Source organism: Pleurodeles waltl, chromosome 10, assembly GCF_031143425.1.
Source record: "Pleurodeles waltl isolate 20211129_DDA chromosome 10, aPleWal1.hap1.20221129, whole genome shotgun sequence".
Lineage (NCBI taxonomy): Eukaryota > Metazoa > Chordata > Amphibia > Caudata > Salamandridae > Pleurodeles > Pleurodeles waltl.
The window spans coordinates 224,249,031-224,263,009 of record NC_090449.1 but is presented as its reverse complement, the minus strand read 5'-3'; the positions used below and the strand labels follow the sequence as shown (position 1 = coordinate 224,263,009).

Below are 13,979 nucleotides of genomic sequence, written 5' to 3'. Positions count from 1 at the left end.
GGGGCAGAAACGGAACGGGGTCCGTTCCATCGGCGTTCTTCAGCACGCGGTCGGGCCGACCAGGCCCCGACGGGGGATCGAAAAACTACCCCAAAGGGCACCGGAGCTCTTCGATCCTTCGACGCGGTGTTGAATCTAACTACGCCGATCCCGAACGCAACAATACCGACGAAAATCTTCTGAAATTAGCTATCTTTCCGTTCCGAAACTCGGAGCGACAGGAACACGTCCGAACCCGATGGCGGAAAAAAAACAATCGAAGATGGAGTCGACGCCCATGCGCAATGGAGACAAAAGGAGGAGTCACTCGGTCCCGTGACTCGAAAGACTTCTTCGAAGAAAAACAACTTGTAACACTCCGGCCCAACACCAGATGGCGAGCTATTGCAAAACATGCGTATCTACAGCGACAGATGCCATCGAACGCAGGTTTACTAGATTATGCTCTGCAGTCAAAGATCAAAAACAAGATGACTTCAGTCAACATTTATTTCCTTACTGTATTTTTGCTTTGCTATCGCATCTATTTGTGTACAACTCCAGTTCCCTATGATTTAAACCGCAGAATCTTGCAGGTGGAGTTATTCGGTGGCAACAGTCTGTAACTCTTGAAAGAAAGTCACCAGCTTAGTCCTCACCCAAGCAAGGACAATGTCGGCTGGCAACATTAACATTCCAGTACACCCTGCAGCATCTGGTTCACCTCCAGCTATCATGTCTAACAAAATACCACTTAATGTGCAACTAAAAAGTAATCATCTCAACATAACTCTCGTGCACTTTTCACACAGATCGTATCACACACAGGAACACGTTTTCACAACAGTCCATACATTTTGACAAATAATTCACTATAACATTTTAAAGGATATAAATAAATATTAAATGCCCACTATGCGTTAGCTTGCATCTTTTCAATGTTGATTACGATATGTGGTCGCTTTAGAAAACAATCTAGCTGAAATTAAAATGCAAACATTCGATCTCCATAGTGGTATCCTGAATAAAGTGACAAGCTGTTAACCGCTCATGATAGCAGGAAATGCTCTTAAAACACTCTTATGTTTCTGTTTCTTATGCATCAGCATTTTAGCACCACTAGATGCAGCAATAATAAACTGGATGAATTCACACCTACAGTTCGTTATGAGGACATGAAAGTCACTAGGGAGTTAGGTTACCACATAGGGCCCGACTGGAAGGAATTATGAAATCCCATAAGGACATTCAGAATTATTGTACTGGCTGGAAATTCCTGCAATTACAAGTTAATCCCCCAGGAAGGGGAAATAAGTGTGGGGTCCCGGGTTTACATGGTGGAATTCCACACACTAGTCAGTGATCCGTGGGTATCAACGCTCACATAAACCAACTGCTTTGATCAGGTATATAAGTGAGCTGAGGGACTGGTGCAGGGAAATGGGATGAAAAGGGGTTCCGAAGGATGTGGGAGGGAGGGGAAAGTAAGGGAAGAGAAAGCAAGGCTGTGGCATTAGTTGCTCCCCCTTTGCCATTGCTGAGAGTTAGGCAGCGGCTTTAAAATGGTAAGGATGCAATGCAACCCTCACCCCAAAACATTGTTACAGCCATTAGAATTGGGTACCTTGTTCACCAAACCGGTAAATGCAGGTACAGGAACACTGGGCTAGTTGTGATAGGGCAGAGCGGCATTCCATGCGGGGTTTCTGGTACATCTGACTCCTAATCAGGTGCAAAAGGCTGAGTTGCAGTATAAGTTAAGAAAGTTACGAATTCCATACTATTTTGCAAATATTCTTTTCACATATGGCAAGGGGCATTTTACATGGTCACTCCGCTGCTTTTCACCCAACATAATTTTAAATTCTCGGCCGCCTCCTTCTTTTTAAGATATCCTCTGATTGCAGTTATTGAGAACACATGTAAAATCTGTATTGTGAAAAGCATACCAATAAGAAGCTAGTAATCTGCTAATATTTCATACAATATAACATGAGTCATTTTCATGAATAACCAGTGACCGGTTATGTTTGTATATGTCTATGTGCTTTAAAAAGTTGGTCAGAGTCAGTGACATAGCAGTGTCAAAAACACAGCTGAAAGGTGATGGTCAGAGAGGACCCACTGTGATGTCAGTCAGAAGCTGTGTGTAATTTTAGAGTCCGTCATTTTGTGGTCAGGTATTGCTTGTTTACAAAGAAACAGTGAAGGTATCTGTTAATACCCTACTTTAACAGTTCCGCTTCATCAGCATCTATGGCATTTATGACAAGAGTTGCAATTGTATACTGAAAAGAAATAGTAAAGGTGTGGGGGCTCTTATGAAGGAACGAGCCAAGTACTACCCCTTAAGCATCTGTGACCCAAGAATGGTCTAACGAGGACAATGTTTTCTTACTTTTGTTGACTGCTATACAAATACCAGTCTGGTGTAATTGTCGCCAGCTAATTCTTTGCAAGCCATTAAACATGACTGGATAGGATATTATGGAATGTATCCGCTGCAGTACTGGAAATCTGGTACAAAGGTTTAGGGTGGTGATATGGTCTATGCAGTATTGAATTATATTTCACACTGACTGAGATTTGATTTCCTTTGCTGATACTTAAGACCATTTAAGTGAATGCTGGGGCCAAATGGATATAAATTCCTAACCTGGAATGTGGGTGGCCAGCCAAAATATATATGATCCATGATTTTCAGTGTAGGCAGGGGTTTATGTGGCGTGTCTGCAGGAATCCCTTCTGAGGAGTTCTGAAGGAGATCTAATACACAGAAAATAAAAGTGCCAGCTGTGCTGAACTGAGTACTCATTTTATGAGAGAGGGGCATTAGTCTGTATAAGGTCCCGAGGGTATATTCATGTTTGTGGGTGGCTAGTTGGATGGAAAGGCACCCATAGTAATCTGTGTATATGCACCCAACTCAGACCAGGGGGACTTTTGCATACATTGTAATCACAAACAGTTTTTATATTTCATACTCGGTCTATATGGGCGGACACTTTATCAGTGTGCCGGACAGGCCAGTGGACAAATCTTCCCCACCTCTCCCAAGTACAATCACAGATAGAGTCTCAGACGTCTTGGCTGCCTGGTTGGTACACTGGCAATTACAGGATATCTGTTAGCTGGCCTACTTTACGCTTAGAGGTTATACCCAATACTCATGGGTACATAGGTTGTATTCTACACTGAATTTGTTACTTTATTCAGAACATTTGGTAGGAAATTTGATCTGAGTACAATATTTGGCCAGGATAATCTTTGACCATGCATTAGTACTGACTGAATTGAGAGCTGAGCCCCTAATGGATAGAGTGCTCAGGGAAATTACCGGGTTGCACATTCAGCAGTATTCTGAAAAGAACAAAGCCTCAACAGGTGATGCTAGAATTGACTGAGATGTCTTTAAGATGCACATACACAGTACGCGCATACTGATAACGCAAAGGGTTCAGTGCAAAGTTGAGATGCCCTTGACAGGACTTGGAAGTGGTGATGTGTGAAGTTGTGACTCAAACTTAAATAAGACATCACAGGCTGGCAAACTGCTTGTGTAAACTGGACTGCAAGGCACCATCGACCTGGCAGCATGCTAAGGGGGGTAAACCTAGTCACACATTGGCGTGGCTGATAAAAAAAAAAGAAGAAAACCAGGGGGTACATAATGACATTAAGAATGAAGGAGGGGACAGACCCACTCAAAGGCCTTATAGTGCAAGAATATGAATCGGTGGAATTATTCAGTCAGGTTGAACATGGGGAACGGTTAGAAACCCTGGCCATCACATAAGACACACATTAATTAGTAACCATTTGTCTGGAAAACGTACACGTATTCAACTGTAGTTAGCATGAATGAGGACCATCATAACATTAGAAGGGATACCCAACTGTCTATATTCCAAGACCTCAGGTGCCCGGGATGACAATTATAAAGGCAAATGCAGCCACCCACACTTTACAAGGAAGCTAAAAAGAGCATGGACTTACAAAGTGAAATAGCAGATGTTAGAAACTTGCCAACAGCTTTACAAACACGTTGTGTGCTTAACTTTTTTAAGAAATAAAATGCAGGTTTGTATTTAAAAGAATACTCTGAAAAAGTGGAATGAAAAATGTCAACAAAGAGGTTTAAAAACGTGCACAAAAATACAAAGTGCAAAAGTGACTGGGGGTGAATTTTACCACATGGACATGTTAATACGGCGTCTGAATCAAACTGACTTAAGGGCAAACAAACAAGGCTATGAATTGAGCCTAGACCAAATCTAGAAAGCAATGATCTGTTCCACAGCCTGGTAACAAAATTCAAGTATGGTTAAAAAATCATTGTGGTTTGAATTATTGCATATTCACAAATGAAAGGTTTCTTCAACTCCAACACCTCCCTAGAGGACAAGGGCTCTAAACTTCTCTTTAACCAGTGTCTCTGCAGGCCCCCTCCTCCCCAACCCCACAGTAGCTTAAGAGGGCTACCAAATAGTTCAGGCCTTCCTACAGTGTAGGCTAATGATTTAATATACTGTATCGAGGGTAGACAAGCTGGATACAGCCAGACAATCCTCCCTGATAAGGCGATAAAGGAGGATGCATGGGTATTAGACCATATGGATACCTATAGCAGCATTGGTGCTAATTTCACGCGATCCACCACATAGCTTAATCCTAGCTTTTCGTGCAAGAAGAAACATGGGCTATTGGGGGTGTAACCCCAATAGCAATCTGCAGAAGCAGTTGTCTTCTACTTGCAGGCCATGTGTACTACAGTAACCCCAAACGGCTGCCATATGTTAAAATCGTGATGCATTCACAATATATATTTTTAGAATGGGAGAGGAGAGAATTATTCTCAATGCTCTGGACCTACAGCTTGTTTCAACAGGCAAGGAGCTGCAAGAATCAAAAGTAATATCCAAGTAGGGGAATCAGGCCACCTTGCAATTGTTCTTACCCTTGATAAGTATAAGTCTGGTCTTACTATTGGATCTACCACACACACCATATAGCGTGTGTTACTGATGTTAGTTTCCAGATCTAAGTTAGCCATAAAAGTTAGAAAATTGTGAATCAGTGCTTTAAAGGCTTTTGATGCTCAGGACATTAAAACATCATCAGCATACATTAAAACATGAACTGGTCTTGAGCGTATCATTGGCTTGTCCTTGCAATGTGAAATTAAAAAGACATTAAGATCATCTATATACAATAAAAATAATATTGCTACAAGAACGCAACCCTGTCTAACTCATTGCTCCAATACAAATACATTTGTATATTCCTCCCTGAACCATATGTTACATATGCTGTAACCTCATTACGTAAAGTGCAGAGAAAATCAATTAAAGCCTTGTCCCTGCCCATCCTCGATAGGATAGCCCAGAGCTTTGACTGGTAAAGGTCCATAAATGATATGAACAACTCACCTCGCTTAGCCACCGCATATTTGCCAACTATCAAATGGAGGGGGAAACATTCCTCAAGCACACCCAAGCCAGTTATATATCCGTATAGTACTTCAGGTAACACTTTTGTAACTTCTGCCCATTTTATTATTCTATGCAAACAACCTGGCCTACTGGTGTGGCCACAAAGTACAACACAGAAATTGGTCTGAAGCAGTGCAGGTCTTGTTTATTAACTTTTTTAACACAGACACCATGAGAGTGGAGTGCCAAAAGAACGGTACATTTGTGGTACAAGATGAATTTATTGAGTTTCTGACAACAGGGACCCAGAATTCTAAATTATATTTATAAGCATCAATGAGGCCATGCCCGAGGGGCTCTCCAAGAGTGCATTTGTCACTTCCTCTAACTCAAACCTAATAAGTAGAGGGTACATACGATGAGGTATAACAATGTCCAACGCCATACATCCCACCAAATGGTAGATAGATTTACATTGTTCTAACCATACCTCAGCCGTAATGTTCACACCTAGACCAATGGTCTCCTCTGTATTTAATTTGGACAAGTTACCAATTTTCCAAAGCATATAGGTGCCTTTTTTAGGAGCCTGAGGTAACCACGTTTTCAAACTTCTTTAAGCACTGTCCTTCTGTTTTTGAGTTGAGTTTATAGTTGGCTCTACATCTACGGATGACTTCCTGCTCCCTATGATTGATATTTAAGACTAAGCACAGTGTTGTATTCGCTATCCTACAGGCCTCATCGAATCAGTTAGACTGGTCTGGCTTCTTTTTTCTAACCAGGGCTAACAAGATATTCTTAAAAAGTTGTCCCACATTAACAAAGGCTTGATTAATGAAATACCCACATTTATCATCATATGCTAAACAGTCATTGACTGAGGATTTGTTGGCACTAATGTTTTCAAAAAGTAGTGAGATATCTGCAGGTTTCCATCTTACTAGGAGCCCCTTGTGCACAGGTACTAGGTCAGTAACTCCCTTCTTAGAAGTCCTCACTTTTTATCACATAGGTTTAATGTTAAAAGATTGGAGTCACGGTCACCAAGTCCCTTCCCTGATTGTGCCACTGGACTGGGCAAATCAAGATAATGAGCGAGAAATAAAAATATAATCAATTATAGTCCCACGTCCCTGGCCTTTGTATGTTGGGATTATATTGTCTGGCTTCTTACAAATTTCAACTATATTATATAGATTAAAATTAAATACAAATATCTTTAAAGCTCACCCCCCACCTGGTGTCCATGGACGAGCATCTTAGTGTCTTGTATGTCCCAAAGGAGGGTCCAGGAACATAGCTCTCGATCCATGTTTGGCATTAAAATCTCCTCCAAAGGACAGGTTAAAACAGTGCAGGCTGGCTGACGCTATTTTGCTTAAAATTTCAACGACTTCAAAAAGTATTTTGGTACTACACTGCTTATCCTAGGGTGTACATCATTATAGAGTTCGTGAGGAAAAAGGTGTCTTGATTATATAATGCAAAGCAACGAAATTGAATTCCTGGGTGGGATAATAGGACCTTAATAACCTTGCACTGCATCGAGACCTTAAATAATGTGGCAATACCCCTCCCTAGCTACACCTGAAGAGACTGCGGGCAAAGAGTAGCTAGAATAGCGTTCCCAAGTTACCTGATCCTGTGCCCAAGATTCTTGTATCAAGACAATTTCATATTTAGCAATGAAGGTTATCCAATCCTCATCTCTTATTTTGGAGGCTAAACCTGCTATATTCCATCATATCATTTGATGGTTCGCATTTATGGATCTGTGTTGAGATCATCCTTTCTCCTACCCTTTCCATGTCTTGTCGTAGGCTCGCCGAATAGCAGTCAAAGCCTGAATATTTGAATCTGGTGTATCTCCATGCACAGCCTTCTTTGGTTTGTCAATCCAAATGATTCAAGTCAGAAAGGGGTGGGAACCGATTTTGAGTTAGGATGAGATCGAGTTAAGGTCTGAAAGGATCTGTCACATATGGCCAGGGTAATGTTGGCACGTTGTAGGTGGCTGTAGAAAAGACCAAGGGCAACAATTGAACATGGTCAACAGTATGACGGCTGGATCGTGCTTGTGATAAAAGACTCCTGGGCAGCCTGGTGTACTAAGAACTATGCAATCGCCTTTGTAACTTTGGGTAGACTGCCTACCCAAGCCACTCTCCTTACTAATAGGATGCTGACATAATCAGTAGCGGTAAAACCACAATTTTTGGAAAGCAAGTGACATACTTTGTACTTTAACTGGGCTGTTGTTTCGACTTTGGTTAGAGGGAATACAAGAACATCGGCTGAAATTGCAACATGTGGACAGGCTTCTGGAGGGAGATTAACGCAAGAGAGCGGGATAGGGTGAGCACAGGGGCAGCCATTACCACAAGTGGTCCTTCTGTGCACATAATCAGGTCCTCTCTGCTCTCATCATTGGTTTTGGGTTGTGCCATCTGATACTAATGCTTTCCTGTCAATCCAAAATAGCTACATTAAAAGTCCGGGGCCAGTGTGTAAAGGAATGCTGCCTTCAGACTGATCTGTACGTAGTTTTCCAGGCTGCCATTGGGCACTAGGGCTAAGGCAGGACTAGGAAGTCGAATTCCCCAAGGGGCACTCACCAACAAGACAGTGAGTCATCTGAATCCATTGGGTGTTAAGCCCGACATACAAGGATTACATTTTTAATCTGAATGTTTAATTAAATAAATGTAAGTGGGTATGAATTCCCAGTGTGCTCTGTAGTCCATAACTAAGTAATTTTAAACAGCACAGTCTCATTCTTACATCGTGAGGATTTAAGAAAACATTAGTAGATGTTTAGACAAGTCGTGGCATACAATGGGTTGAGGCTAAGTGACTGTAGCTCACTGTACAGCAAAAAGAAGGAATTGCCTTGGTTTAATTCCAGTGCCACATTGGATATCTGAGTTACCACTATATTAGATGTATTTTTTGCCGGTAGTGCAGGTGTGCCCAGATATGCCGACTATTCAAGTATGGGTACACAAATGCCTTATTTTTTAGATGCAGCCACTTGTTCCAGAATTCCACTTAAAGGCTTGTCATCCACCTGAAGCTGAAGGGCAGTACTTGTACTGTAGATATCAGTAGCTCCACCTAGAGGAACAAGTACTTGTTCTTCTTTTAACGTGTGGGATCTCAAAGTCTTACAAGCACTTTCTACAAGCATCAGCCTATTACACCTATACATAATAACCATCAACCCTGTGCGAGAGACACTCCTTCCCTTTCAATCTTAACCCTTTTCACTCATGACAGAGTCTGCACAACGTGTCTGATCTACTCAGTCTTCTTAATTTGAATCCCAACCACTGAGCCCTAGAGAGATAGGCCATCATTATTTTATGACATGCCTTTAAGATCCTCCTCAACCCCCTAAAATAGATATGCACCGCTATAACGATTCTAGTTCGTGACTTGCTGAAAATTGCTGTGGGGAAAATGTATTCAATATCTCATGGGTAGTCAGACATTTCCAATATAATCCAGTTCTAATTTAGAGGCCAGGTGCAGACATCTTTATGCAATTTTCCATGGTTCCCCTGGAGGATTTACTCGGTACAATGACGATCAATTAATTTAAATTGCACTTTTAGACCCACCGGCAGTAATGAAAGAAAGAAAACATTCACAACCTCTATTTAAAACATGCAAGTAAGTCTGCAGGAAAATAATTTAGTTTGCTTCTATTCATCTGTTGCTCTGCTTACTTAGCAGCCCAAGTTCTGTGACTGTTTGTCAGAGGCGCACAGGAGTGGAGATCCGGTATCATACTATTCAAACTAGGAAATCCAAACTCCTATAATCAAGTTAAAGCAGAAGTAGGAAGCAAACAATGGCTCTATTTACTGCCACAAGCGCGGCAACAAAGTTACTTTTAAAGAGAAATCCATACCACAGACAGAGATACCTTTGTGCAGCTAGGAGGGGAGATAACAGGAAAAAAACTGCAGGGTAATGAAACCTTGCAGGGCCTAGAATACACAGGAATGTTTTACTCCTAGCTACAATAGAACAAGGAACCTCTTCAAGCTGCAGGTACATTGTATGTAAGTCATACTCTTAAGTTTGATGGTTATTTCTTCCTAAAGAACCTAATTGGCCAATGGAGCTGCAATAGAAACACTTGTTAGCCGAGTACAACTTACAATCAGGAAATTTAAGTTGCATAAATTACAAACAGGAACGAATAAGCATATTGCAGCATCACAGTATCACAATGAAAAACGGAAAATGTTAAACTAAACAATTGCTCATTATTTAACATAAGGAGGGCTGCTAATGGATTACTCTAGCGCTGAAATTCTATTCTGTATGAAATACAAATTCTGGGGAACACAGCAGAAGCATGGTGTGATACTCAAAGAGAACTGCTTGGCCTGCCTGCAAACCTATTATACGCCTTACAGAGATTAAATCACACACTGTTTCAAGACAAAAATTTAATGCAGAGCCATATCTTTATTTTAAGAGTAGACAATGGGCAATGCTGCATCACAACTGTGTAGGACTAGCACAATCAGAAAAAAATATATGCTCTTCTTTTACACATTTTTCTGACAGCACCTAGACCCCCATCTTAAAATGTAATGACACACTGTTTTGGTGCGTGTATAAAGCTTCCATCACCTTAGCACTTTACCTGATTACAAATGAACTGGCCCAGACCAGACCTAGATGCAGAGCTGATGTAGATCACCGGCTGCTTAGAATAGAAGACACTGAATCCTTCGCTTGAGTAGTCTTCATAGCGCGAATGAATAACAAGCCGACAGACTTTAAGAAGGCCTTCCCGATCGTCCTCATGATAATAAGCAGATCCATTCTCGTACCTGTCAATCGAACAATTAATGAAGCTGTTTATATGACGGCAATCAGTGGGAGAGGATAATGTCCCTGCAAAAGCTATTTTTTTTCTTTTCAGTTTGGACATTACAAGGCCACTGAGCTAAAGAAAGTATGTCACTGCAATTGTAATATTAGAAGCAAGTACAAACATTAGAAGTGTGACTGGCGTTGCTGCTCCAACATCATGTTTCTACCAAGTATCATAGCTTATTCAACCCGCCTCCCTCCCTTCCACCCAGTGACAGGCAGGGGATGTCACCTCTATCACCTGTTACCATAGGCCTTACAGAAAACATTTGTTTCCTTTTAGGAGTCAGATTTTACAGGCTTTTGGGACACAGTCAAAACACATCTCCCATTTCAAGACCATAGCCTTTCTCCCTTTAGTTTAACAATTCATTTTCCTACATGATGCAGGTAATATTAAAGTGTGTGCGAATCAGAGAGTGAATTTGCTCAAAGGATTTTGACTGTCTCTATTCCTTCCACCTTTGAAATAACCTCGCCCACCCAAAGGTAGCTCATTGGGCATTTTATAAAGATGTGTATTTTGTAGCAACATAAAGAGAAGCATGTGAACAGAGTATCCTATAACCTTAGGTCCACTTCCATACACCTTTATACATGAATATATCTCAAAAGTGTAAAAGGGTGGTAGCTATTAGATTTTCACAACTAGATCAGGTAAAATGGAGCTTTCATTGCAATACATTACCTGAAGAGGCGGCAAAGCCACAGGGTGGTATCAGAGAGTATTCTGGTTGTAAGCTTTCTTAGTCTCTCCTTGTCTAGCACTGAGATGTAAGCTGCCAAACTGTGTCCCAAAAGGGCCATGTGCCCCTTTTCTCCAACGTTCTGCGTTCTACAAATGGAAACACAAAGAAAAGAACAGTACACATGCAGTAAACTCTTACAACATAAATATACAATTGTTCGAAGCCACTGAGTGATTAAAAACTGATCCATTTAATGGGGTCAGAAAATGCACATTTGAAAATGAGGGGGGCAGGAGACGTATGCACTTTTTCTAGTATGGGTATGTGAAATGCGGCCCCAATAGCTATCTTAAACTATGGTACATTTTAACCAAATGGGCGTATCACAGTATGGAATTATCACCTGTTATCACACTTCATTCATGTTTTTACGAAGGCCAATAAAAATGAACAAGTGTCTCTCCTAATGGATTGCAGTTTCATCAAGAATGAATCTTTGTTTGTTGCCAGGTCCTTTGGAGAACCACCTGGTTTATCAAATGGTGGTTCTTAACTCAAGCAAAGGGAGAGAATGTGGCCTAATGGCTAGAACTGCAGACTATGGAACTGAGGAGCCAATTTCGAGCCTCGGCATAGCTTCATCCTGTGATACTGACAAATCACTTCATCTACCCATGTCAAAAAAAATACAATAGTGCATATATATCTGCCCTGGCAGCTGGTCTCTGTATCTCCAATTTTATCATACCACTCTGAGGATCACATTGTCCCAATTCTTCACACACTAAACTTGCGTTCCATTATGTTACTAGCATTATTCTCACTTTCAGAACACACTGAAGCCACGTGTGGTTTAAGCAAGCTTTACAAAATAAAATAACGTGTACGTGGCATTGCCACAGATAAGGGCTTGATTTAGAGCATGGCGGTCAGGGTACTTTTCTGCAATTGCAACGGAGTACAACGCCCACAAAATTCTCGGTCCACCCGTCCTATTTGGAGTCAGAAATTTACTCTTTCGGCTTTACCCTTCCTCTGGTGCCCAGAAGCAAGTACAACCCGTGAGAGGTAAGCCATGTGACCATCACCCTATTTACAGTGGGCAGTCAAATGGCTTTTATTTAACTGTCACCACCGAAGGACAGTAAAAATTGGGGGGAAAAAAAGACACCCACACAATGGGGAAAAAACTCCCATGGTGTTGGGGCTACTAGCTTTTAATTTTCCAAAAACAAACTCTGCAAAAGAAAAACACGTTTAAAAAGGTGGTGTAAGCATTCACCACTGATGGAAACACCAACATTTTAATTGGCTTTGTATGAACTGCTGTGATTCATACAAATCAATGGAGTTCATTCACTGTAGATCTGGAGATTAAATCTTAATTTGGTAGGAAGTAGACACAAAGTCCTCCGCTACCTTGACTGCCTTTACTCCATCCAACAGAGTCTAAATCAACCCCAAATCAGGAGAATCAGAAAGCAACATGTTCATTCTACCAAAAGGAAGAAGTACACATTATACACAAAAATGGCTATCATTTTACATATGTAAACTGAATAAAAGGAAAACAATAGACTATTAACTCCAGAAAAAAAGAAAAAATGAAAACCTTTAAGCTTTTTTTTTTTTTTTTTTAAGAAAAAAAAGGTGAACCAAGAGTATGAAGAATTTATCCCTTCAGGTATCATCACAACACATTTAAGTTGGACAGTGAGTCTTGGATTAAGCATGCACCAAACTCAAGGATCATATGAATCTGTCTGCTAGAAATGTTTCCATAAAGGAAACACTGTATTAACACACACCAAGGTAAAGAGGAGACCTGCAAACAGGTGAAATTAATTCCTGAGATCAGCCACCAATAGCGTGTAAGTAACTTCGCCTTATGTTTTCGAATTATGGGTCTGGGGACTACATATACAAAGTCAAGTGTGACTTCTGTGAGAGTCCTCTGTGTGTGTCCGTCAGAGCTTTTCCGGGGTAAAAGGTCAGGTCCCTTGCTCCACTTGAGAAAATCTAAGCCTCCATGTGATCCATCAATGTTTCCATAAAACTCATAATCTTCACCACCCACATACAAACACACTTATCAACCCAACAATCACAAGTCCACACATACAATGCACCCTAATTACTACACTACACTCCCCCGCAACCAAAAATGTCCATCTTGTTGATGCTTGTCAATGGCCCCTTTGCATGCATATATGCAGTAGACATATCCAAATTCATAGGCAACACCATCCTGAATGCATTACTCATCACAGGAACATACCATATAGCCTCAATTTCATCCATCTTTGAAAAGACAATCTGAAATATATTCTGAATTCTACATAAGACACCCAATCAGACTGCGATTTTGCAGTTATCTAGAAGTCCACTTGGCCATTCACCCTCCTGCCTACTGCTTTATTTGAAATACTCTCAGAATGCCTCAAATTCTTGCCCACATGGCCTACCATCTTTTCTGTGATCTATAGATCCTCCAGTGCCAGTGATTAGGATAATAATTACAAATTGAAATTTGCCTCTACATATCAATCATGGCACTCATCACCCAACTAGAAGCCACATCACAGAGCCGGTCTTACAATCTACAACAAAACGTTCAAAATGCCTTTATAGCCAAGTTTACATTTTTCGTGTGTTACATCTCTGTCCCCTATTTTTGTTTGGAGGCAAGTGGTAAAATGAAAGACAGTTACCTCCGTGGCCAGATTTATGCTTTCTGGATTTTATTTGTGGCTTGGATAAAGATAGTGAATTTACAGCACAAATGCACACCATCACCAGTTAAGATTCAGTGGCATAAGATTTTTGAGTGTACTGCATTTGACAAGGGCAAAATTAGACATAGAATTCAAACATTAATTTTAAGTTTACAAATAGGAAATTAAATGTCTGACCATGATTTGGATAATGATTAATAGCAAAAAGAGAATATGCTATATTTCTGTCCCACGTTGTTGCTTAGTGG

General features: G+C 40.9%; 1 protein-coding gene across 2 annotated transcripts in view; it reads right to left on the bottom strand.

Moving 5' to 3' along the window:
* Positions 1–13,979, bottom strand: part of PDXDC1 (pyridoxal dependent decarboxylase domain containing 1) — a 268,743-nt gene that overhangs the window by 190,172 nt on the left and 64,592 nt on the right. For both annotated transcript variants that reach the window (XM_069210219.1, XM_069210220.1), the window contains exons 5-6: positions 10,996–11,142; positions 10,075–10,264 (exon numbers count right to left, since the gene is read on the bottom strand). In XM_069210219.1, the coding sequence (XP_069066320.1) occupies positions 10,075–10,264; positions 10,996–11,142 (337 nt within the window). The remainder of the gene's footprint in view (positions 1–10,074; positions 10,265–10,995; positions 11,143–13,979) is intronic.